This window comes from Delphinapterus leucas, chromosome 7, assembly GCF_059928025.1.
Source record: "Delphinapterus leucas isolate spDelLeu-1000000601 "Yukka" chromosome 7, BTC_Dleu_Yukka2, whole genome shotgun sequence".
Lineage (NCBI taxonomy): Eukaryota > Metazoa > Chordata > Mammalia > Artiodactyla > Monodontidae > Delphinapterus > Delphinapterus leucas.
The window spans coordinates 101,158,072-101,183,881 of record NC_143135.1 but is presented as its reverse complement, the minus strand read 5'-3'; the positions used below and the strand labels follow the sequence as shown (position 1 = coordinate 101,183,881).

The following is a 25,810-nucleotide window of genomic DNA, read 5'->3' as shown; positions in this document are numbered from 1 at the left end:
TAGTAGGAGCTGAACTGATGAAAAGTGGTGACTCAGAATCCATATCTGACTCCAGATTCATATTCCTTGTTTCTCTTACCTGTCAGACATGACTCCCGACCTGATAACTGAGAGGACATGGATCAGGATCTCCCTCTGCCTTTACACTGTGGTGAAATTTTAATTCAGTCCTGTTTCATAGGTGTAAAATCAAGGCATTGGGCTATATTGCTTCTATGCCCAACTCCTCTATTTTACCCTTGAAGCGTACCTTCAAGGCTATCCAAGGCTAGAAAGTTGAGAAGACGGTTAAAGGAGGGTAAGTGGGGCCAGGTCAGGAGGCGGATTTGGGCTGAATATAGAGGAGGAGAGGGTGGGTCAGTGGTTTCTGGGGTGAGATCCAGACATGCAGGGCAACATTCTTGATCAAGGCTGCTAGAGGGAGCAGGCGTCGGAGGTAGGTCTTAGTGTCAGGCGATCTGCTGGCCTGGGGGTGAGGCAGGTTAGAGGTCCTGGGGAAGAGACGTGACTGTTTCCCCACCACACACGTCCTTTCTCCTGCCTGGATGAGGGCTCTAATGGAAACCCGTAGTAAAGTAAGTCTCTGTCTCCTCACGGACCGACCAGGGACAAGGTGATTCCACCCTCAGGTCTCCTCCCTGCTGAGCAAGCCCAGAGGCAGCACTTGTTTGAGGTTGGCTGAAATGCTTGAAGAGGATATTGCTGAATGCAGGAAACATTTGGGGAGAATTTTTGTTTTTATTTTATTTTCCCTTGCATCCCATGCCCTTTCACTGTCCTCCTACAGAGGCAAAGTAAACCCAACTTTGGGCTGACTACAGAGGAGCCTAATTTGGCTTCAAAGGCATTACTCTTCCTTCCTTCTGTAGAGATAGGGGATGGGAACGGCTTGTGCCCTGCATAGGACAGGAGCAGGACAGGACAGGACAGCAAGTCCCACAGCACCCCTGGTCTAGGAAAGAGCAGCAAGGAGCGGAACAGCCTTGAATGGGAGCCAGGGGTGGGGGGAGCCAGTGCAGGCCCTGGCCCCAGGAGAGGTGGGGGGATGCTGGGAGCCAAGTTCTTGGGGCTCATTTAGAGGTGGGGAGGAAAGAGAGGATTGGAAAGCATGTCCTCCTCCATCTGGGGCAGGGAGAGGTTCCCCAGGTATCTCAGGTCTGTCTGTGGCCCACAGTAAGGTCCTGGGGTGAGAGGTGTTGAAAGGCCAAGCATCTGGCAAAGCTTCTGGCTGAGTCAAAGGCAGGCTCAGGTATTAGCCTTTTGAAAGGGGTTTACCAGGGGATCAGCTCCTGAATCTCCTGAATCTCTACTTCTGGACCTCACATTCTAGGAGGGGTAGTAAGGTAGAGCAATAAGTGTGCAAATTCCACAACAAAAACTCAGAATATCACATATATCATGTCAACTGTGATAGTCTTTAATAACATGAATATGAGATATATGTACAGAAATAATATTACATGGGGATATGGCAAAATATTCACATTGTTATTCTCAGATTCAGGGGCACAAAGAGAATTTTAATTACTTCTTAATAAGTTTGGTATAATTCCAAAATTTCTGTGACTTTTATTCTGAGAATAATGTTGTTCAAAGTTGCCTGAACAAACACAGGGGAAAGACTTGGGTTGCATGAAGTTTGGGATTGAGGCCCAGATTTTAATTATGATGCAGGAGCATCTTCTCAGGGAGAATAAAAGGCTCTTTGCTTGGAGCGGTAAGCTTAATGCTCTTAGCTCAGACCCCCTGGGACTTCCATCCGCTGCCTGTGTCTCACAAGTTCCAAATGCAAGACTTACAAAGGTGGTCCCTATGTGAATTACTTCCCTGACAATGGCCTGTAAGTTTTAAATCCCAGTCAGCCTTGTGGGACCCCTAGTTTCAGTGGGAGTTTGCCCATGAATAATATTTTCTCTGCTAGCAAGAGAGAGATTCTTTTTTTTATACGGAGACAGTATTTTTTTTTACCCCTTCTCCCTGTCTCCCACTGTCATCTGATGATTCAGGGTACATGTCACTCTAGAGCTCCAGCCCTGGGAACCCTTCTCCAGATTGTAGAGAGAAGGAGACAGCACAGTGGAGTGGAAAGATAACTGAATCAGACAGATGTGCGCCTTGTTACCTGGGGAAAGATATTCCAACTCTAAGCGCTCCTGGTCATCAACTGTAAGATGAGGTCAATTATTTCCAACCTATGAAGCTGTTCAGAAAATTCAAAAGGTGAAGTGTATCACATGCCCAAAGAATGTTGGACACCCCGTAGGTCTTAATATTTGTTGCTTCCCCTTTACCATTACCCACGTGTGAGTTTATTAAGCCCTAACAACTATATCAGCTATACCTCTGAGAGTTCCTGTTTTCACCTATGCAGTCACAGAGGCACAGAGAAGTTCAGTAACTGATTTGAGGTCACACAGCAGGGAGGTAGCACACTTGGGCTTCCATCCCAGGTGTTCAGGGAGTATCGTCAGAATGAAGATTACGTGAGGGATCCTACTTGGGTAGAGCGCATGTCTGGCTCTGGGAATGAGCCCACTCAGGTAAAGAGACCCCACACTCCCTCCATCCCCAAGACAGGGGAGTCTGCCATCACCACTGCCTGTCTTCTCTGTCGTGACTACTAACTGCAAGGTGAAGGCCAGGAACTTCATCCTGCAAACTTGGAATTAGAGGCTGTCAGAACAGAGGCACCCTTCCCTTGTGCCTCTCAGGTGAACCATACCAATCGTGCCACCCAGTTTGTCATCAGATATTTTTGATTCTCTGATATGTTCAAGGCACCATTCTAGGTGCTGAGAAGAAAGCAGCGCAACACAGGAAACTTCTTGCGTTTGTGGAGCTTTCGTTCTTGTGAGGGGAGAGAGATAAAATAACCATAAATAAGGAAAAGCTATAGAATGACAAACTGGTTTAAGTACTCTGGAGAAAAAATCAAATAGGAAAGGGGCATGGGAAGTGTGGTAAGGGAGTTTTGTGTGTGCGTATATATATCTGTATCCATATCTATATTTTATAGTACTGCCACATTCCCTTTCTAGTGAGTAATCCAAATATTTCTTCCTCTTTCTCCCCATCACCCCCAGTGTACGTCTCTCCACTGTAATCACTTATGATCTTTGTCCGCCTTGAAAAGTTTAACGAATAAAGCTGGAGGGAAGCTGAGGTCACTTTCCTTCCTGGGCTGTCCCATCCATCTCTCAGAGAGAGATGCTATACCAGGCAGTCAGACCGTATCTGGGGAATCGGCTCTGATCCCAGTGACTCACTTTGTGAGGATGTAGTGCCTCTGGAGGTCATGCTGAGGTGAATGTCTGGGAGGGTTGTGGTACCTTAAAGCGCCTGAGAAACTCACTCACAGATGCTCAGTGACCCCAGCTTTGTTACAGCTGAGTGGACATCATGTGGCTGTGGACTTACACATGTTTTGTGTAGACCAACAAGCAGAAATACAACCCTGTGAAGAGGTACTAGGGAGAGAGATTTGACACCAACATTAATTAGTATCTCATGATAGAGCTAACAAAAATGGCATGGGACATATGCCTGGCCTGAGTTCTAAGTAGGTGGAAACGAAGACAGGTTGTACTGTCTCTTGGGAACGCTGTAGAGAGGATTCAGGTGATTTGACCTAAAATTTATGATTTTGTGATTCTGGTGGGATGCCTGAGGGCAGGTGATGGGGATAAAAAAAGCTGGAGCCTCCCACTGGGACCTTCTCAGGAATGGGCCCCAGGATGTTCCAGTTGCTTCTGCTGGGCATATTCACAGTGCTCTTCATGAATGAGAGTAAGGCCTGGTGAGGGTGGCACTTGGGTGGGCAAATGGGTGGGCAGAGAATGTATGGGGAGGAAGAGAGGGATTTGGTGACTTGACTCTTGGGACTGGTGTGAAGTGGTTCAAGGAGAATTTTTCTTCTTCTCTGTACAGGAGACAGAGTCCTGACATCGAAATGTACGGTGTAGTTCATTTTCAGTTCCTGGGTAAATAATGCCACAATGAGAGGGGACATTTTTTAGTCCTTACACGTCATCTCTCTACCCTCCCTGACGACCCACCACTCTCCTCACTCACTGTTCTAGTGTCTTCTTTCAGCCCCCAGCCTTGCGTGGGGGGCGCTCCTTAACTTCTTGAAGGGAGTAACGACCCCCTGACAGAAGCTGGGAGGGGTGTCAGCATCCTCCTCGTGAGTGTGACACCACCCGTGTATAAATGCTTACAGGTGGGGGCAGGCTTCTGGAGCAGAATCCCTCTCCCTAGAATTCTGCATCAAAGCTTTCCTCTCTTTCTTTAGTTTTTCGATTTTGCAATTATTGTAAAGAGTTTAATGGAATGCAGTGTCACACACCTATGAAGCAGTGTTGGAAGTTTAATTTATTGCTGTATAACGGGAGTTGTACCACAGACCACTTTTACTTTAGTGATCGTGTTACAGGTAAGCAGGGGTAGAAAGAGACAAAAAATATTACCAGTGGTGCCCACAGTCCCTGGACTCAAGATGTGGAGGGAGACTGGGACCAGGGGAGGGTGAGGAAAGTGGGATTCTCCATACACAGACCTGGGATGGAGGCTGCATGGGGGGCAGATGTCTTTTGCCTGGTCCTATTTAGAGAGACACAGATGAGATGCAGACACAGCCTTGGGGCTCATTCCTGTGTATAGAAAACTTTGAGGTTCTGGGGAAAAGTCATCGCTTAGAAGATGGTGAGAGTAAGCAAGGTGGTCACATATGCTTTCCTCTTTTGGGAGACATCTCTACCGTTACTCAGCACTATCTTGCAGGCCTTGTGAAGAGGGAGTGTTCCAAGTACTTCATGACTTAGTGAGAGAAACATATTGCTGTAATCATGACAACAGGTGTAATGATGGAAGCTGTCTCCCAGAAAAGTCAAAGATATTTGGACTAGAAGGAAAGGAAAGTATATATGATACTGAACAGGTTAGCTACAAATAAAATGATTAACATTTTGAAACCATCTCTCCCAGTAATTTTTGCCCTTCCCTTACCCAATGGCAACATCATCTTACGTTTTCTTTTTGTTAATAATGTTTTGTTTCTTTATTAAAAAATGTATTAAGAGTAGTTTGAAAAGTGCTTGCTTTCTTCTCATTATATAACTTATAATATGGATTGAGCATCTTATCTATGTTTAGCAAATTGTCAGACTCCTTTCTAAGTTTAAGTCAGCTTCCAAAATTTTATTCTTTGTGCTGTCAAATGTCATGAAACATCTCTGAGAATTCCTTCAATGTGAAGTTTTTCAACAGCATCACTTCCTTAGAGACACATTCATCCTTTACAACTATTTTCCTCACTTAAAACTTTATATTCACCTTCACTAAGTTCTGCCTCCTGCATATCTAGAACAGTTTCTTGACTGGCAGCAGTGTCAGCACTCCCATGGTCATCTTTATCTTTTAACTCCATTTACATTCTATCCAAATCCTGCAGTTTTTGCACAGGACAGTCTCTTACTACTGTGCAAAACAAGGGCTGCCTGTAATTCTTTGAATATGGGTGCAAATTTCACAGTTGCATCCTTATCTGCACTTGTAGCTGTACCAGGTATCTTAACATTAATCAATTCATGTTGACTTCTGAAACGATGAAACCAGCCTTTACCGGCAGTAAACAGATGTTCTTGTAACTACCATTTTCCTTCAGTGTAGCAACTAACTTCAATGCCAAACGGATTGGGATTTGTTTTTGATTGCAGTCCTCAATCCAAAGTAGAAGTAAATGCTCCAGTTCAACCATGAGCGGCTTTCTGTTCCTACTGCAGTTTAAACTAAGAGATGTTGAAGCAACTTTATCTTGTTTTTATATTCATTCAGTCTTTTAAAATATGTTTTGTCTTGTAGCTTCATGTAGGCCTAGGTCTCTTCCTATCTTTGCTTTGCTGTGGCTATTTTCAAATCTTCTAACCACATCTAATTTCATTTCCAGTGTTATCACTTTTCATTTTTTTGTTCTGTCATATTTGTTGACTAATTCCCTCTTTTGATTATCCATTTTTGTAAAATGTCACATGGGTTTATCACTGGGAGACAAGGAGGCGACACAACTACATGCTTTACTATCTGTGTGTAACTAATAGATGTTCAGTGACCAATCACCAAGACTTTGAAAGAAGTGATGTAACTGTTACTGTTCATGATGCACATCTTTTATTTGCATAACGATTTTGGAATAAAGAGCTAGTAGCAAAGTTTATGCAATAGTTCACAGTTAATATTGTTACAACTAAAAGTTCAGCCTCATTGTTGGGGGACAGGTGTTGTTTAACTACACTGTGAAAACTAATATTCGTGCATGTTGAAATGTTGCAAAGGACTACCTGTATCTTATATGAATCTTAGCTATATATTTATATACACATATATATTATTCTAGGGTTTGTAGTATTCCTCCTGATATGCAGGCTCATGATGGTTATTAGTTTCTACCATATTCTATTTCTATAAAGAAGAAAATATTTTAATATACAAATTAATTTTAAAATATTTTCAATTTATGTGTGCTGGAATTTCCCCCAAATTGTATCGGGTTAGAATGAAAATTATACTTTAACATCTTTCAAAGGAGAAAATATGGTAGATTCTTTCATTCAGGGTTGTTTAATTAGTTTATATGAATAGAGTGGAGATACTAGCAGCAGGTTGCCCATGTGAAATGATTCATGGGGGACTTACTGTGATGTGTGGTTAGTGTTTAGAATGGTCTCAAATGTCAAAACTAGAAACTAAGAGGAAGTGTCACATTAATAAAGAGATACAGCGTGAGGAAGGTAACTGGTAGCAGGAAGAGTAGCAGGTACACATTGAGTGATACAGATGGAGACCAACTGTCACACATTTATAGCTAAGCTTGAAGTGAAGATTCCTAAAGCACTGTGGCAAAGCCCCTAGAGTTTCATCATATCCAGAAGACTCCAGGTCTGGTCTTCCTGAGCCTGTCCTATATGTTTCCCATCTTGGATTTTCATGAGATTCTGACTCCCCTTTGCCCCATGTTACAACACCCCATCACCCCCTAATTTTCAACTCCATTCTTTATATTTTACAGAACAAACAACAAACAACTGGGAAGTAGAGGGAACAGTGAGGGAGGCCAGACCCTGAGCAAGTGCAGTAGTTCTAGACTCAGGTCCAGAATTCTCTTCCAGCCAAAGATCCCTTGGTTGGTGGTGGACCTAAGCTGGCAAAACTGATCAAAGGAGACAAACCAACTGTATGGAACTTTCAATCTGGAGGGTTATTAATATCAGGAAAAACAGGGTTTCTTTTGTATAAATGTGTGTAAAAATCATAGATTTCCAATAGAAATGTGTTCATTATTGAAAAATTGTCAGGAAATCACATCTCAAAACTTTGGATTGCAAATTTTATACAAGTTGCACCTGTATTGGAATCCAGGAACCTGGCTCTGAAACCTCAGTAGGCTCTTCCAATTTGACTTTATGTTTTAATGGACTGGGCTCTAAAACAATTGGTGAATGTTTCAAAACATGCCTTGTGAGTATTCAACACATGTATATGGATTTCTTGATTTATGCTGGTAAGGTGCTGCTAATGGTGACAAAGAGAAACTGGAAAAATGAAAAATTATTTTTACTCTTTCAGCCATTTGGATAATATATTTATTTGTAGTTCTATTGCGGATTCGCTGGGACAGGGAAACCTGCCCATGGGCCCTCAGGCAGAGGTACCAGCCACCAGGAAGGATGTTATGAGCTGCAACTGGGAAGAGGCTGTGAGTCAGGAGGCTGAAGGTGTTTGCTGTGGAGTTCTTGGGTTGATTTTAAAGCTTTGCTTAGGACTGTCTAGGTAGGACTATGGTCTCTCAGTTGGGACAAGTTGGAGGCTAGCAGTATAGTTTATGAATCTCCACAATTTCCATTATAAATAAGGCAGAACAAGTAGGATAGTAAAAAGAAAATGCCATATAAAAAATCAGGGTCTACTAGAATAGCCTAAGCCCTCAAAGATCTCAGAAATATAGAAGTACACCATTAACATTCCTTCTGCAAAAATCGAGCTACATTCTGTGCAAGAAAGGAGCTGTAGGTAGAAATGAAATTGAACAGGGTAAAAAGACTAAGGGATAGGCAAAAGTTCAGTTATTGGTAGGAGAGGAAACAAGAGGTAGCAAGTCCTGGAAATTATTATGGAGGTTTCTTTACAAAGATAAAAACGAATTAACTACTTTGCTTTCAGTGCATTCAAGAGATCAAGCTAGGAAATCTCCCCTGGTCCAGTTCCATCACCAACATAAGAATGCTTCTGTACTGGAAAAATACCTTTAATTTAAATATGTATGACATAAAAAGACTGCAAATGAACCTCATATAATAATATGTAAGAAAAGTGAGTTGAATACCATATTAGGGAAAACAAAACAATACCGGAAGAACGTGTCTCTAAAATAGAAACTCAATGTGACATTTCAAAGTTAACCAAAAGAAAAGAAATGAGGGAAATAATAGAAACTATGAAAAAGCAGCATAAATCAAAATAAAAATAGGTTCAGAGCCTTCTTTAAATGTCAATGGACTAAACGCTCCAATCTAAAGATATAGAATGGCTGATTGGATGAAAACAAGCCTCAACAAATTTAAGAGGATAAAAATCATACCAAGCATTTTTTCCAACCACAATGGTATGAAACTAGAAATCAGTTACAGAAAGAAAAAGGGGAAAACCACAAACACATGTATACTAAACAACATCCAACTAAAAAAACCAATGGGTCAATGATGAAATCAAAGAGGAAATCAGAAAATACCCTGAGACAAATGAAAATGGAAACACAATTTTCCAAGATCCATGGGATACAAAAAAAAAAAAAAAAAAACAACCACTTTTTAGAGGGAAATTTATAGTGATACAGGCCATCCCAAATAAACAAGAAAAAACGAAAATAAGCAACCTAAACTACCACCTAAAAGAAAAAGAAGAATAAACAAAGCCCAAATTGAGCAGAAGGAAATAATAAGATCAGAGAGGAAATGAATAAAATAGAGGCCAAAAAGAAAAACCAATAGGAACCCCCCCCCCAAAAAGAAACAATAGAAAAAAAAATCAATGAAACCAAGTGCTGGTTTTTTGAAAAGATAAAAAGAGTTGACAAACCTTTATCCAGGCTCACCAAGAATAAAAGAGAGAGGGCTCAAATGAACAAAATAAGAAATTAAAGAGGTGAAATAATAATCAATACCATAGAGATACAAAAAATCATAAGAGAATACTATGAACAGTTATATGCCAACAAATTGGACAACCTAGAAAAAAATGGACAAATTTCTAGAAACATACAAGCTGCCATTACTGAATCAAGGAGAAGCAGGCAATTTGAAGAGGCAGATCACAAGAAGTGAAATTGAATTTATAATAATAATGATTAAAAACCTCCCAGGAAATAAAAGTCCAGGACCAGGGGAAGTCTACCAAACATATAAAGACATACTTATCCTTCTCAAACTATTCCCAAAAAAAAAAAAAAAAAAATGAAGAGGAAGGAACACTGCCAAATTCACTTTATGATACCACCACCATCCTGATAGCAAAACCAGGCAAAGACACTACGAAAAGGAAAATGTCAGGCCAATATATTTGGGGAATATAGATGCAAAAATTCTCAACAAAATATTAGCAAACCTAATCCAACAATATATAAAAAGGATCATACACTGTGACCAAGTTGGATTTATTCCAGGGTCACAAGGATGATTCAGCTTTCACAAATCAATCAATGTGATACACCACATTAACGAAAGGATGGATAAAAATCACACAGTATCTCAATAGATGCAGAAAAAGATTTGACAAAATTCAGCATCCATTCATGATAAAAACTCTCATCAAAGTTGGTACAGAGAGACCATATCTCAACATAATAAAGGCCATTTATGACAAACCCACAGCCAACATCACATTCAAGTGAAATCTGGGACTTCCCACTAAATTCAGGAACAAGACAAGGTTGCCCACTCTCGCCACTTCCATTTAACAGAGTATTGGAAGTCCTAGCCTGAGCAGTCAGACAAAAAAAAGAAAAATACCCAGATTGGAAGGGAAGTGTTAAAAGTGTCATTATTTGCAGATGACATGATAACTTCATATAGAGAGCCCTAAAGTCTCCACCCAAAAATAGTACTAATAAATGAATAGAACTAATAAATGAATTCAGCAAAGCTGCAGGATACAAGATTAATAAACAAAAATCTGTTTCATTTCTATACACTAACAATGAAGCATCAGAAAGAGAAAGTAAAAAGACAATTCCATTTTAAAATCACACCAAAAATAATAAAATACCCAGGAATAAACTTAACCAAGGAGGTAAAAGACCTATACCCTGAAAACTACAAATCATTGATGAAGGAAATTGAAGATCATACAAATAAATGCAAAGATATCCCATACTCTTGGATTAGAAGAATCAATATTATTAAAATGACCATACTGCCCAAAGCAATCTACAGATTTACTGCAATCCCTATCAAAATACCCAGGACATTTTTTACAGAACTAGAACAAATAATCAAAAATTTATATAGAACAACAAGAGACCTTGAATTGCCAATGTGATTGTGAATAAAAAGAATAAAGCTGGAGTTATAATCCTCCCAGACTTCAGACTATACTACAAAGCTATAATATTCAAAACAATTGATATTGGCACAGAAACAGACACATAGATTAATGGAACAGAGTAGAGAGCTCAGAAATAAACTTAGGCCCCTATGGTCAATTATCTACAACAAAGGAGGCAAGAATATACAATGGAGAAAAGACAGTCTCTTCAACAATGGTGCTGGGAAAACCGGACAGCCACATGTAAAACAATGAGATTAGAACATTCTCTCATGCCATATACAAAAATAAAATGGTTTAAAGACCTAAATGTAGGACATGAAACCATAAAGCTCCTAGAAGAGAACATAGGCAGAACACTTCTTAGTAGAAATTGTAGCAATAATTTTGGAACAGTCTCCTAAAGCAAGAAATAAAAGCAAAAATAAACAAATGGGACCAATTTAACCTAAAAGCTTTTTCATGGCAAAGTAAACCACTGACAAAGCGAAAAGACAATCTATGGATTGGGGGAAAATATTTGCAAAAGATGTGACTGACAATGGGTTAGTGTTCAACATATACAAACAGCTCGTACAACTCAATATCAAAAAACAAACAACCTGATTAAAAAATGGGCAGAAGACCTAAATAGTCATTTTTCCAAAGAAGACATACAAATGGCCAACAGACACAGGAAAAGATTCTCAACATTATTAATCTTCAGAGAATGCAAATTAAAACCACAATGGGTTATCACCCCACACATGTCAGAATGGCTATTGTCAAAAAGAACACAAATAACAAATGCTGGTGAGGTTGTAGAGAAAAGGGGACCCACTGCTTCTGGGAGTGTAAATCGGTGCAGCCACTGTGGAAAATATTATGGAGGATTCTCAAAAAACTAAAAATAGAACTACCGTATGACCCAGCAATTCCGCTCCTGTGTATATATCTGGAAAAAACAAAAACACTAGTTTGTAAAGATACATGCACCCCAGTATTCATAGCAACATTATTTACAGTAGTCAAGATATGGAAGCAACCTAAGGGTCCATCAGCAGATGAATGGGTAAAGAAGGTTACTTAGCCATAAAAAAGAATGAAATTTTACCATTTGCAGTAACATGGATGGACTTGGAGGGTATTATGCTAAGTGAATTAAGTCAGACAGAGAAAGGCAAATACTGTATGATATCACTTATATGAAGAATCTAAAAACTACAGCAAACTGGTAAATATAACAAAAATGATGCAGACTCACAGATATAGAGGACAATCTAGTGGTTACCAGTGGAAGGAGGGAAGGTTGGAAGGGCAATATAAGGGTAAGGGATTAAGATGTACAAACTATTATGTATAAAATACGCTACAAGGATATATTGTACAACACAGCGAATGTAGCCAATACTTTATAATACGTATAAATGGAGTATAACCTTTAAAAATTGTGAACCACTATATTGTACACCTGTAACTTATATAATACTGTACATCAACTATATCTCAATTTTTAAAAAGATATGAGGCAAAAGAAAAAGATAAATTGGAATATGTAAAAATTAAAAATTCTGTGCATCAAAGGACAGAATCAACAAAGTGAAAAGGCAACTCATGGAATGGCAAATTGTATACCTGATAAGAGATCATATTCAGAATGTATTAAAAAAAAAACTCCTGTAACACAGCAACAAAAAAGACAGCCAGCTGATTAAATTGTGGACAAAAGGACATGAATTCCTCCAAAGAAGATACACAAATGGCCAATAAGCACATGGACAGGTGCTCAACATCACTAATCATTAGGGAAACACAAATAAAAGCCACAATGAGGGCTTCCCTAGTGGCACAGTTTTTAAGAATCTGCCTGCCAATGCAGGGGACATGGGTTTGAGCCCTGCTCTGGAAAGATCCCACATGCCGCAGAGCAACTAAGCCCGTGCACCACAACTACTGAGCCTGCGCTCTAGAGCCTGCGAGCCACAACTACTGAGCCTGAGTGCCACAACTATTGAAGCCCGCACGCCTAGAGCCTGTGCTCTGCAACAAGAGAAGCCACCGCAATGAGAAGTCTGCGCACCGCAACGAGGAGTAGCCCCCGCTCGCTACAACTAGAGAAAAGCCCGCATGCAGCAACGAAGACCCAACGCAGCCAAAAATAAAAATAAATAAATAAATTTATATTAAAAAAAAACGACAATGAAATAACCCTTCACACCCATTAGGATGGCTACTAACATAAAAACAGAAAATGACAAGTGTAGGTAAGGATGTGGAGAAATTGGAGCTCTAGTACACTCTGGGTGGGAGTGTGAAATTACATAGCCACTGTGGAAAACAGTATGGCAGTTCCTCAAAAATTTAAACATAGAATTACTATATGATCTAACAATTTCACTTCTGGATATATACCCTAAAGAATTGAAAGCAGGGACTTGAACAGATACTTGTACACCTGTGTTCATTGTAGTATTATTTGCAATAGCTAAAAGGTGGAAGTAACCTAAATGTCCATCAATGGATGATGAATGGATAAACAAAATGTGGTATATACCTACAATAGAATATTATCTGGCATTAAAAAAGGAGGGATGGGCTTCCCTGGTGGTGCAGTGGTTGAGAGTCCGCCTGCCGATGCAGGGAACACGGGTTCATGCCCCGGATCCTGTCCTCTGCAACGGGAGAGGCCACAACAGTGAGAGGCCCGTGTACCGCAAAAAAAAAAAAAAAAAAAGGAGGGAAATTCTGGCACATTCTACAGCATAGGTGAACTTTGAGGACATTATGCTAGTGAGATAAGTCAGTCACAAAAGGACAAACACTGGATGATTGCACTTCTATGAGGTGTCCAATATAGTCAAACTCAGAAACAGAAAGTAGAATGTGCTGCCAAGGGATGGGGAGTATTGTTTGATGGATACAGAGTTTCGGTTTTGTAGGATGAAAAAGATGGTTGTAGGATCCATGTGGAGATGGATGGTGGTGATGGTTGTATAGCAACATGAAAGTACTTAATGCCACTGAACTGTATATTTAAAAATGATTAAAATGGTAAATTTTGTTTTATGTATGTTTTACCACAATAAACAACAACACAGTGACAATAGTAGCACAAGAAGCAGAAGTGAGTAAATGGAATCAAATTCTTACAGTGTTCTTGGGTTGCTAATAAGGTGGTAAATGTACTAACTTAAGGTAGACTGTAAAGAGTTAAGTATGCATAACTATTAAAAGAATTATTAAAGAATGTATAATTTAAAAGGTAATAGAGAAGATAAAATGACCAATACTAGATTAATCTTAAAGGGTCCAAGAAAGATAAGAATGAGAAAATATTCTATAGTTACATAAAATTCAAAATATTCTTTGTCATAAAGCAGGTTCTGATAAATAAATACATTGAGAACATCCACAAAGTATCATTCTTATTCTTTTATCCATGGGGAGAAAGTTATAAAAAAAATTTTTTATTATGTTTTTTCCCTTACCAAAAGATTCTTTTAAGAACCTTGACTTCAAAGATTTTTGCACTCGTCCATGAAACCGGCTATCTTAATTAACAATCTGCTATGCCAGAAATAAAACTTAGACATGACTTCTTCTGAATTTATACATTGTTCTAAGTTTCTTTGTTAAGACTTTGGCATTTATTCTTTCTCCCTTTATGCTTTTCATGCTCTTTCTTACTGGAAGTGCTTAAAGATCTGTCATCTTTCATAGTCTTTAACTTATGTTTTACTATATATAACTTATGTTTTACTATATTTAGCTTATGTTTTTCCTTATTTCTTAGGTCTGTACTCTGTAAGCCTTTCTATTCTATGGTCATCTTTTCTACATCTTCTTCTTTCTTACTGTATTCTGGGAGAGTTCCTCATTCTGGTCTTCCAAGTGCCTAATTCTTTGCGCATCTTTTTCAAGAAATACGTATAATATTTCATCTATTGTGGGCTGTTTTTATTTGTTATATTTTATACCAAATATTCCCACCTGTTTATTTTTTATTATTTTGTTTCAACTTGCATGTTTAATTATCTCTTTATATTTTCATTCTTGCTTCAGACACCATGAGGACAGCGGTCAGGCTACGGTATCCTAAGGTCCAGCAGTGCCTTAAATACAGGACTTTTAAAATAAATATTTGTTGGCGAAATTAAAGAAGGGTTTGGAGACGAGAGAAAGAAGAAAACACAATATGGGTATGGAAGAAATGTAACTTTCTTTATGATATTTTTATAATATTAATCAATCACCCTTTTCAGGCCTCATCCTACCAGTTTGTTAGGAATCAGTAATCAATCCTTATGAGCATACATTTTCCAACCCCTGTTTTTTCCCAGGAAGGGAAAAAGAGGAAAGGAAGGGAAGGAGCAGGGAAAAGAATTGACCTATCCTCTTTCTTTTCTGAAGCAACTTGGGTATTCAGTGAAAGCACTAGGTTCTGTAACAACCTGCAGGATGTATGTGCTAGAACCGTACAAGCGGAAGACCTGAGCGTGTGTGAGGAGGAGGTGGAGGGTGAGGAAAGGCATCTGGTCATGGGGACAGCTCTCCACAGAGGTTGCTGCTGAGATGTCTAGTGGACAGACCCACATGGCTTCTTCAGACCCCACAGATCTCAGCTTCCTCCATGCCATGCTGCAGGCATGGGAATATTTATGTGACTACTTCTGGTCTCATCCCCTTGGAAGCATACTACAGCTCTTCCCTGTCTAGGGGTTGATGCCTTCCTATGAGTTTGCCAGGGAAGCAGAGTGCAAATACTATCTCTAGAATTCCAGGCATGCCTTCTCCTTTTCTTCTCCAACCCCCAACTCCATAGAGAGTCTCATTCTACAAGGCAGAAAATCTTTTTCTCTTCATGGCTCCGGTACAAATTTCTTTCTATATTCTGCCCTGCTCCTCTCTCGGAGAATAGTATTCATGAACAAAATTTATGAAGACTTAAGTCATCTCTTTTCACGTTGCCCCCTCCCTCCCCATGAGGTCAGAGTTATACGCTTTAATTGGAGTGAGATAAGAAGAACAATACCAAGAGAAAAAAATGAAAATATTCTGTCACAGAAGGAAGGGAAGGAGCAGGGAAAAGAACTGACCTATCTTCTTCCTTTTCTGAAGCAACTTGGGTATTCAGTGAAAACACTAGGTTCTGTAATAACCTGCAGGATGTGTTGATCTTGTATTCAAGGTGTTCCCTACCCCTCACCCTGCCAGGGGCCAAGGCAGAGAATCTATTGATAGAAAAAGAGAGGGCTTTTTCTTACATATGCAGAAGGCAGAGCCATATGTTTGCAATCTGAAATGTGTGTTTTTAGAAAATCATTGTGAAGAGGTGGCACCAACAATGTCACCCACCCAGAGACTGGAGCCAGAAAAGGACCAGTCATTTCTAGAGGTCTTCGTTGCACAAGTCACGTCTTCTGCAGCACCTGAAGTTTACCAGATAGACCCTCCATTATATTGTTCACATTAGCACAGTTCTTTAGGCAGCCCCTAAAGGTTAACCAGGGTGTACCATTATCTGCAGAAGGAGGAGAAACAGGTCAGCAAAGAGGTTTCTGGAAAAGCAAACAAACAAAAAAACACCTTCTTTCCAGCCTGCACCAGCATACAAAAACAACCTTGTGTAGTTCAAGGCTCGGTTATTCAAATGTGAAGAATCAGAAGATGTTGGAATTTGGGGGTTTCCCAAAAGAAAAGCAATAGCAGAGTAGTTAAAAAAAAATTCCTGGATGTGGGGATGTAATGACAGCAGCAATTCAAGGATTGCCCAAGTTGGATGTTTCCACTGGGAATGGTAACCCTGGTTTAAGTAAGGGTTAGAAACACTAAGGAATCGCTCAGCACAAAGGCTAGGAAAACTGAGAAATCATGATGTTTAGTCTTACCCATGAAGAGCCATTTAGTCAATATTTATTGCTAACACTGGCCCCTCTATTTTCACAGTTTAAAACCACCCACAAGGAGGTCCAGGCAGGGACAAAGACAAAGAACTGCCCTCCTCACTCCAACATCCAGCTGTTCTCCACTGGCCGTATTGTGCCTCTCCTTTCCCCTCAGGTAAGTCTCCTCTGTTTTCTTCAGGCTTCTCAAAATATTGATTCCATAGCTACAGACCCCCACCCCTTAGAGACTACCTCTATCTGTTTTTCATTATGGCATGCGATGGGGTAGAGATAGTCAGTCATCCCAGAGTTGAGACTGCCTGAGCTAAAGTAAGGTCCCACCTTTTTACTATGACTAATGTATTCCTGTCTGCTTCCTCTGCCCCTTCCTCCTTCCCCAAACCCACAACTTACTTCTGAAAATCCTCCCAGTTGTGCAAGCCTCTTCCATTGTTGCAGTACATATTCCTCTGCCTCTGGAACACTTCTCACCTGGAAACTGGAGGTGGCACATCCTACACTGAATAATTTCTATAATTTGGGCCAGAGAGTAGGGAAGTCGAAGTGAGAGAGGGTCTCACACTACTATGAAAGGACCCACCTGCCCTTTCAAATTTGAAGTCTGCTGGGAGCCCCGAGGGCTTTGTCAGAGATTCATTAAACATGGGAATCTACCTCTATTAAAATAGGCTAAGTCAAAAGAGGGGCTAAAGTTTATGGTCTCAGAAGTTTTAGCCTGTAAAACAGGTGGAGGGTTAAGGAAAAGGGGAACAAAATCAAAACTGAGATAATCAGGTCTGGTCCTCTTCATACTCACCAGGAATATGGTATTCACCAACAAATAGTTCATGGACTGTGCTGGCAAAGAGAAATAAAACATATCTGCAATTTTCTCTAAGATTTACCCTTGCCTAGGGTCACTGTAAGCCTTGTAACACATGAGGCCCATCCTGCTCTCTTAACCTGGAGCCACTCTAGGCTCTTATGTCCCTCCAAAGCCTAGTCCCCCCGTCTCGTGGCATATCTGCACCTCTCCCTCTTTTCAATTCTCTTCACCTCTAGAGGGCCTCTCAGCCTCCCCTGCCCATCTCTTAGGATACAGCACAGACTCAAAGGAAAAAGATAAATGCACATTTTTTGTGTGTGTGCCTCATTCCCTTCTTTTTAATTGACCTATGTGACTTTCTTACCTACATGTGCCTGGAAGCTGACAAGGGGGAAAGCATCTGAAATCCATGAAATTGCTACACTTTGGATTTAGCCAGCTAGTGCCTTAAAAATCAACATTCCACTTCCCCCTTTCCCTTTTTCTTGCTTTTTAATACACTCATCCTTAGCCTTGTCAACTGCTGCTCATGTTTTTTCATCAAACTTAAAATCAGCTCCCATCCCAGCCCAGTCCTGCTGGAAGAAGTTGTTGAGTGTTGAAATTCAAGGTCTATCTCTGGATTCCTTTCAACCCTCAGTGCTCAGCCTGCCCCTTTCATCTCCTCCCTCCCCCCAAATTCCCCATCCCACACCACTGATCCATTTCTACTCACTTCCATGTTCTTTGTCTGCAAATGACCCGTACAGTACTGTTGGGAAAAAAAAAAAAAAAAAAAAAAGACACACTCTCTGAAGACCTCATTTTAAAAACCTCACCTCACAGCTTCTGTGAAAATCTTTGCAATTCCTTTATAATCTACCTGTTTCCTTCTGCAAGGGCAGACTAAGACTTTGGTGAATGTCCCAGGGACATGATGTGTTGTGGACAAAAGTCATGGCATCAGAATGACAGCTTCTGTTACCATATGGCTCTCATAAGAGAACTTCTGTCATGTGAACCCCGACCCATTCCAGGATCCTGGACACGTCTCTCCAACTGTCAACCATAGGGACTCCCCTCTAAAGCAGCAGAGGAGGGTGGGGAGCCCTAGCAGGAGGGAGTTGTCCATCTTGGAGGGAGAAAACAGCAGGTTAGAGCAGGAAGCTGCAAGGTGCCCGTTTATATATCTACCAGGTTGGGCTTCCCCAGGAAGGGCTAGGGGTGGGGACATTGCGGAAGTCCTTCAAAGGCATTTCCTGCTCCTAGGGAAACCAGGGACTCTAAAATTTTTTCTTTTTGGCAAATTGTGGGGAAGAGGGACTGCCTGGGTAAGTCCTGGACCCAATTTATTTCAGTCCTAGCATCCAGGATTTTTGATTCAGGATTTCTGTGGTCTTTTCATTATACCACGCTGTGGGAGAATACAAGGATAAATCCAGGCTAGGTGGGTTGGATTCAGAGCCATTTACACTGAGATGCTCATTCAAGCTGAGAGAATATATGAGTGTAAATAATTGGAATGCAGGAAGTCCAAAAGAGGGCTTAAGCACAGAGCCTTTAAAACTCAGTACTATAGGGAATGGAGAAGAGAGGTGGAGAGGTTAGATTCAGACGCATTGACAGAGGATACTCATGAAGGAAGTAGTTTCCTGCTGTCAATCATCCTGGAACAAATTAAACCCTGGGGTAGAAAATGAGAGCTGAGGAGGAAGCTGCTTCCCGTACTTGGAGTTCCCGGTGGTTGAGAATTAGACTTTTACTAAGAGAGAGGTTTGAGATTACTTCACCTGGAGTGAGGTAAGCTGGTCCTTCCCACTTGATGTCGAGCCAGGAATTGCGGGGGGGCGGGGGTGTTAGCTCAACTCTGAGAGTGACTAGGTAATCAATTAGGGTGGTGATTGAATGTAAAATTCCTGTAGAGGGGATTGAGCCTGTGGATTCTAAGAACAGCCATATTTAGTATCTCATTCTAAGTTTTCTGTTAGTTTCCTTCAGTTATTCCTATACCTTCCAAAAATTGTGATGGGAGTTGCAGCTTAGTCTCTGCTGTCATTGCAAGGAGTTGAAGGAAGGGTCTGTGCCCATGCTTAGGGCAAAGAAATACAGGGGAAAGAAACAGCAACCTGAAGGAAGCAGACTGCAATAGAGCACACTCTAGGTCTACAGAAAAGTGGGGTAGTAGTCTAAGACAGATGTTGGCTGAAGAGGCAGGGACAGCAAGAGTGACATATGGAAGAGATGCTCTCCAGAATATACTGGGGGTTGTTACTACACGCCCAAAGAGCAAATGGACATTTCCATACAGGGAGGAAGGAGGAAGGGGATATAACTAGTTAACTGCTTACCTGTGGCACCTAGGACTCTGGTGAAGCTTTGAAATAATACCATGAAGTAATCATGTATTACTCTCTAACACACACACACACACACACACACACACACACACACACTCACTCTACATCACTTGTTTTTGTGTTCTGCTTATTCACTAGATGATCTGTCCCTTTCCATCCTCTCAATGCCCTGAAATTTAGCATCTTCTCTTACACTTTTACATTTCTTTCTTCGACTTTTTGAGATCTCCCCTCCTTGCCTTCTAGGAATTCCGTAGTTAATTCTTTGACTAATGGTGGCACACACGAAAGAAGGGAAGGTTTTCTTCCTCTGCCCCACAAGAAACTGTCTCCTCACTTAATTACACTCCGATGATATTATTTTACCACTTCCCCTAAAGCAGAAATTTCCCCCTCTCAGCTTTACTGATCCATCTGAATTACTTGCTTATATTTGAACCCTATTTTATTGACTTACTTTTCTCCTAAAATCTCCTCAAATTCACACTCCCAGTCTTAGTATCCCATAATACCTGATTTTCTTACTGGGCCACATTCGATACCTTTTCTCAGTGCTCCTAATCCTTTTTTCCTATCCTCTTAGGGTACCCCAAAATAATTATTCTTATGTCATAAATTACAGACCCATGACTTAAAAGTGTTCAGGAATGAATTCCTTTTGCCTATTGCCCCAAACCTCATGTGGAGTCTGTATGACCCCTTTACTCATGCTACCCTTCTCTCCATCACAGGGTTCTGGAGGTCCAGTTAGTCCAGAAGAGTAGCCCTGGATTTTCCTCAGCTCTGTGAGTGACTAGGTGAGTACTCAATTACATCTTTATGTATATGATTAGAAGATGTTTAGATTATGCACTAGGATTTTTGGTTTGCACCTCCAACGTTACCATGTAAAACAATAAATTGATGTTTCTTGAATGGAAATCCACTTTCCAATCGGTTACCATTATTTTCAAAAGATATAGATCTACTCTCCATGGTGAATACAGTAAAAATATCCTGAAATTCATTGGTCATAGAGGTATTTTCACACAGTGACATTTTTGGATAGGTTAATGGAGCTGGTGGTGAGTGCCAAGATTTGATTTGAGGAAAGAGATCTCACCTTAGGCAGATGCCACATGTGATGAGGAAGGTCAACAAGATGAAGAACCACAGTTACTGTTCCAAGGCAGCTCAATGACCTTAAGCTCCTGGGGTTTTCCCAGTACCCATAGGATTTATACCAGTGATCTGGCAGGAAAAGAACAATTTCTTCTAGATCAGGGTTTGAAGGAACAGTCAGATCAGAAAATCTTGTCTCTTTTTCCTCAAGCAAGGGAGCAGCTCAGTTCTGGGTGACTGAGACTACATGAAACCAGAGAAGTTCTACCCTCTTGAGGGATGTGAAAATGAAAATTTCAGACAATATGTGCAGATCCAAGAAAGAACATGAAAGAAGTGTCTCTGAGGAGATCTTCTGTGCGTATTCTTTTCTACCATGAGACCCAGCATCCCCGAGGATTGGCTGGGAGTCTCAGAATTGTTCAATACATCCACAGTTCCCTAGATAGTTCATTCCTAGAGTGCTGGGGGCTGGAGAAGGTAACGTGGATGTTAAAGTAACTAGGGAGGCAGTCAACAATGAAGAATAATCTACCCATTGTTCCTGTATAGCTTACAGTTCAAATAAAATGTTCTGTATTTTCAGTGTGCTGTTTCAACGACTCTACTATCACCAGGAGAGCTCTATTTATTTATTTATTGACTTTTTGAATTTTATTTTATTTTTTATACAGCAGGTTCTTATTAGTTATCCATTTTGCACATATTAGTGTATATATGTCAGTCCCAATCTCCCAATTCATCACACCACCACCACCCCTGCTGCTTTCCCCACTTGGTGTCCATACGTTTGTTCTCTACATCTGTGTCTCAATTTCTGCCCTGCAAACCGGTTTATCTGGACCATTTTTCTAGTTTCCACATATATGCGTTAATATACGATATTTGTTTTTCTCTTTCTGACTTACTTCACTCTGTATGACAGTCTCTAGATCCATCCACGTCTCTACAAATGACCCAATTTCGTTCCTTTTTATGGCTGAGTAATATTCCATTGTATATATGTACCACTTCTTCTTTATCCATTCGTCTGTCGATGGGCATTTAGGTGGCTTCCATGACCTGGCTATTGTAAATAGTGCTGCAATGAACACTGGAGTGCATGTGTCTTTTTGAATTATGGCTTTCTCTGGGTATATGCCCAGTAGTGGGATTGCTGGGTCGTATGGTAATTCTATTTTAAGTTTTTGAAGGAACTTCCATACTGTTCTCCAGAGTGGCTGTATCCATTTACATTCCCACCACCAGTGCAAGAGGGTTCCCTTTTCTCCACACCCTCTCCAGCATTTATTGTTTGTAGATTTTCTGATGATGCCCATTCTAACTGGTGTGAGGTGATACCTCATTGTAATTTTGATTTGCATTTCTCTAATAATTAGTGATGTTGAGCAGCTTTTCATGGGCTTCTTGGCCATCTGTATATCTTCTTTGGAGAAATGTCTATTTAGGTCTTCTGCCCATTTTTTGATTGGGTTGTTTGTTTTTCTAATATTGAGCTGTTTATATATTTTGCAGATGAATCCTTTGTCCATTGATTCGTGTGCAAATATTTTCTCCCATTCCGAGGGTTGTCTTTTCAGCTTGTTTCCTTTGCTTTGCAAAAGCTTTTAAGTTTCATTAGGTCCCATTTGTTTAGTTTTGTTTTTATTTCCATTACTCTAGGAGGTGGATCAAAAAAGATCTTGCTGTGACTTATGTCAAAGAGTGTTCTTCCTATGTTTTCCTCTAAGAGTTTTATAGTGTCTGGTCTTACCTTTAGGTCTCTAACCATTTTGAGTTTATTTTTGTGTATGGTGTTAGGGAGTGTTTTAATTTCATTCCTTTACATGTAGCTGTCCAATTTTCCCAGCACCACTTATTGAAGAGATTGTCTTTTCTCCATTGTATGTCCTTGCCTCTGTTATCATAGATTAGTTGACCATAGGTGCATGGGTTTATCCCTGGGCTTTCTATCCTGTTCCATTGATCTATATTTCTGTTTTTGTACCAGTACCATATTGTCTTGATTACTGTAGCTTTGTAGTATAGTCTGAAGTCAGGGAGTCTGATTCCTCCAGCTCTGATTTTTTCCCTCAAGACTGCTTTGGCTATTTGGGGTCTTTTGTGTCTCTGTACAAATTTTAAGATTTTTTGTTCTAGTTCTGTAAAAAATGCCATTGGTACTTTGATAGGGATTGCATTGAATCTGTAGATTGCTTTGGTTAGTATAGTCATTTTCACAATCTTGAGTCTTCCAATCCAAGAACATGGTATATCTCTCCATCTGTTGGTATCATCTTTAATTTCTTTCAGCAGTGTCATAGTTTTCTGCATACAGGTCTTTTTTCTCCCTAGGTAGGTTTAATCCTAGGTTATTTTATTCTTTTTGTTGCAGTGGTAAATGGGAGTGTTTCCTTAATTTCTCTTTCAGATTTTTCATCATTAGTGTATAGCAATGCAAGAGATTACTGTGTATTAATTTTGTATCCTGCAACTTTACCAAATTCATTGATTAGCTCTAGTAGTTTTCTGGTGGCATCTTTAGGATTCTCTATTTATAGTATCATGTCATCTGCAAACAGTGACAATGTTACTTCTTCTTTTCCAGTTTGTATTCTTTTTATTTCGTTTTCTTCTCTGATTGCCATGGCTAGGACTTCCACAACTATGCTGAATAATAGTGGTGAAAGTGGACATCCTTCTCTTGTTACTGATCTTAGAGGAAATGCTTTCAGTTTTTCACCATTGAGAATGATGTTTGCTGTGCCTTTGTCGTATATGGCCTTTATTATGTTGAAGTAGGTTCCCTCCATGCCCACTCTCTGGAGAGTTTTTATCATAAAATGGTGTTGAATTTTCTCAAAAGCTTTTTCTGCATCTATTGAGATGATCATATGGTTTTTATTCTTCAATTTGTTAATATGGTGTATCACATTGATTGATTTACATATATTGTAGAATCCTTGCATCCCTGGGATAAATCCCACTTGATCATGGTGTATGATCCTTTTAATGTGTTGTTGGATTCTGTTTGCTAGTATTTTGTTGAGGATTTTTGCATCTACATTCATCAGTGATATTGGTCTGTAATTTTCTTTTTTTGTAGTATCTTTGTCTGGTATTGGTATCAGGGTGATGGTGGCCTCATAGAATGAGTTTGGGAGTGTTCCTTCCTCTGCAATTTTTTGGAAGAGTTTGAAAAGGATGGGTGTTAGCTCTTCTCTAAATGTTTGATAGAATCCACCTGTGAAGCCACCTTGTCCTGGACTTTTGTTTGTTGGAAGATTTTTAATCACAGTTTCAATTTCATTAGTTGAGATTGGCCTGTTCATAGTTTGTATTTCTTCCTGGTTCAGTCTTGGAAGGTTATAGCTTTCTAAGAATTTGTCCATTTCTTCCAGGTTGTCCATTTGATTGGCATAGAGTTGCTTGTAGTAGTCTCTTAGGATGCTTTGTGTTTCTGTGGTGTCCGTTGTAACTTCTCCTTTTTCATTTCTAATTTTATTGATTTGAATCCTCTCCCTCTTTTTCTTGATGAGTCTCCCTAATGGTTTATCAATTTTGTTTATCTTCTCAAAGAACCAGCTTTTAGTTTTATTGATCTTTGTTATTGTTTCTTCGTTTCTATTTCATTTATTTCTGCTCTGCTCTTTATGATTTCTTTCCTTCTGCTAACTTTGGGTTTTGTTTGCTCTTCTTTCTCTAGTTCCTTTAGGTGTAAGGTTAGATTGTTTATTTGAGATTTTTCTTGTTTCTTGAGGTAGGCTTGTATTGCTATAAACTTCCCTCTTAGAACTGCTTTTGCTGCAACCCATAGGTTTTGGATTGTCGTGTTCTCATTGTCATTTGTCCCTAGGTATTTTTTGATGTCCTCTGTGATTTCTTCAGTGATCTCTTGGTTATTTAGTAACGTATTGTTTAGCCTCCATGTGTTTGTGTTTTTTACATTTTTTTCCTGGCAATTCATTTCTAATCTCATAGCATTGTGGTCAGAAAAGATGCTTGATATGATTTCAATTTTCTTAAATTTACTGAGGCTTGATTTGTGACCCAAGATGTGATCTGTCCTGGAGAATGTTCTGTGTGCACTTGAGAAGAAAGTGTAATCTGCTGTTTTTGAATGGAATGTCTTATCCATATCAGTCAAACCTATCTGGTCTGTTGTGTCATTTAAAGCTTGCATTTCTTTATTAATTTTCTGTTTGGATGATGTGTCCATTGGTGTAAGTGAGGTGTTAAAGTGCCCCACTATTATTGTGTTACTATCAATTTCTTCTTTTATAGCTGTTAGCAGTTGCCTTATGTATTGAGGTGCACCTATGTTGGGTGCATATATATTTATAATTATTATATCTTCTTCTTGGATTGATCCCTTGATTGTTTTGTAGTGTCGCTCCTTGTTTCTTGTAACGTTCTTTATTCTAACATCTATTTTACCTGCTATGAGTATTTTATCTGCTATGAGTATGGAATATCTTTTTCCATCCCCTCACTTCCAGTCTGTGTGTGTCCCTAGGTCTGAAGTGGGTCTCTTGTAGACAGCATATATATGGATCTTGTTTTTGTATCCATTCAGCAAGCCTGTGTCTTTTGGCTGGAGCATTTAATCCATTCACGTTTAAGGTAATTGTTGATATGTATGTTCCTGTGACCATTTTCTTAATTGTTTTGGGCTTGTTTTCGTAGTTCCTTTTCTTCTCTTGTGTTTTGCAATTAGAGAAGTTCCTTTAGCATTCACTGTAGAGCTGGTATGGTGGTGCTGAATTCTCTTAGCTTTTGCTTGTCTGTAAAGCTTTTGATTTCTCCGTCAAATGTGAATGAGATCCTTGCTGGGCAGAGTAATCTTGGTTTTATGTTTTTCCCTTTCATCACTTTAAATATATCATGCCAGTCCCTTCTGACTTGTAGAGTTTCTGCCGAGAAATCAGCTGTTAACCTTATGGAAGTTCCCTTGTATGTTATTTGTCATTTTTCCCTTGCTGCTTTCAATAATTTTTCTTTGTCTTTAATTTTTGTCAATTTGATTCCTATGTGTCTTGGCGTGTTTCTCCTTGGGTTTATCCTGTATGGGACTCTCTGCACTTCCTGGACTTGGGTGGCTATTTCCTTTC

General features: G+C 39.8%; 2 protein-coding genes across 2 annotated transcripts in view; one reads left to right on the top strand and one right to left on the bottom strand.

The window, feature by feature from the left end:
* Positions 1-1,561: 1,561 nt before the first annotated feature.
* The window catches only part of LOC149748832 (prostate and testis expressed protein 13-like), a 31,418-nt gene continuing 7,169 nt past the window's right edge, over positions 1,562-25,810 (top strand). The window contains exons 1-6 of the mRNA XM_089915789.1: positions 1,562-3,786; positions 3,928-3,951; positions 4,292-4,436; positions 4,747-14,771; positions 16,519-16,632; positions 20,351-20,416. Of these exons, the coding sequence (XP_089771915.1) occupies positions 3,723-3,786; positions 3,928-3,951; positions 4,292-4,436; positions 4,747-4,951 (438 nt within the window). The 5' untranslated portion in view covers positions 1,562-3,722 and the 3' untranslated portion in view covers positions 4,952-14,771; positions 16,519-16,632; positions 20,351-20,416. The remainder of the gene's footprint in view (positions 3,787-3,927; positions 3,952-4,291; positions 4,437-4,746; positions 14,772-16,518; positions 16,633-20,350; positions 20,417-25,810) is intronic.
* On the bottom strand, positions 14,916-18,004 carry PATE1 (prostate and testis expressed 1). Its single transcript, XM_089915790.1, is given in 3 exon segments — positions 14,916-16,028; positions 16,030-16,093; positions 16,872-18,004. Coding segments are annotated over 3 exon segments (231 nt in total). The 5' UTR covers positions 16,972-18,004; the 3' UTR covers positions 14,916-15,961.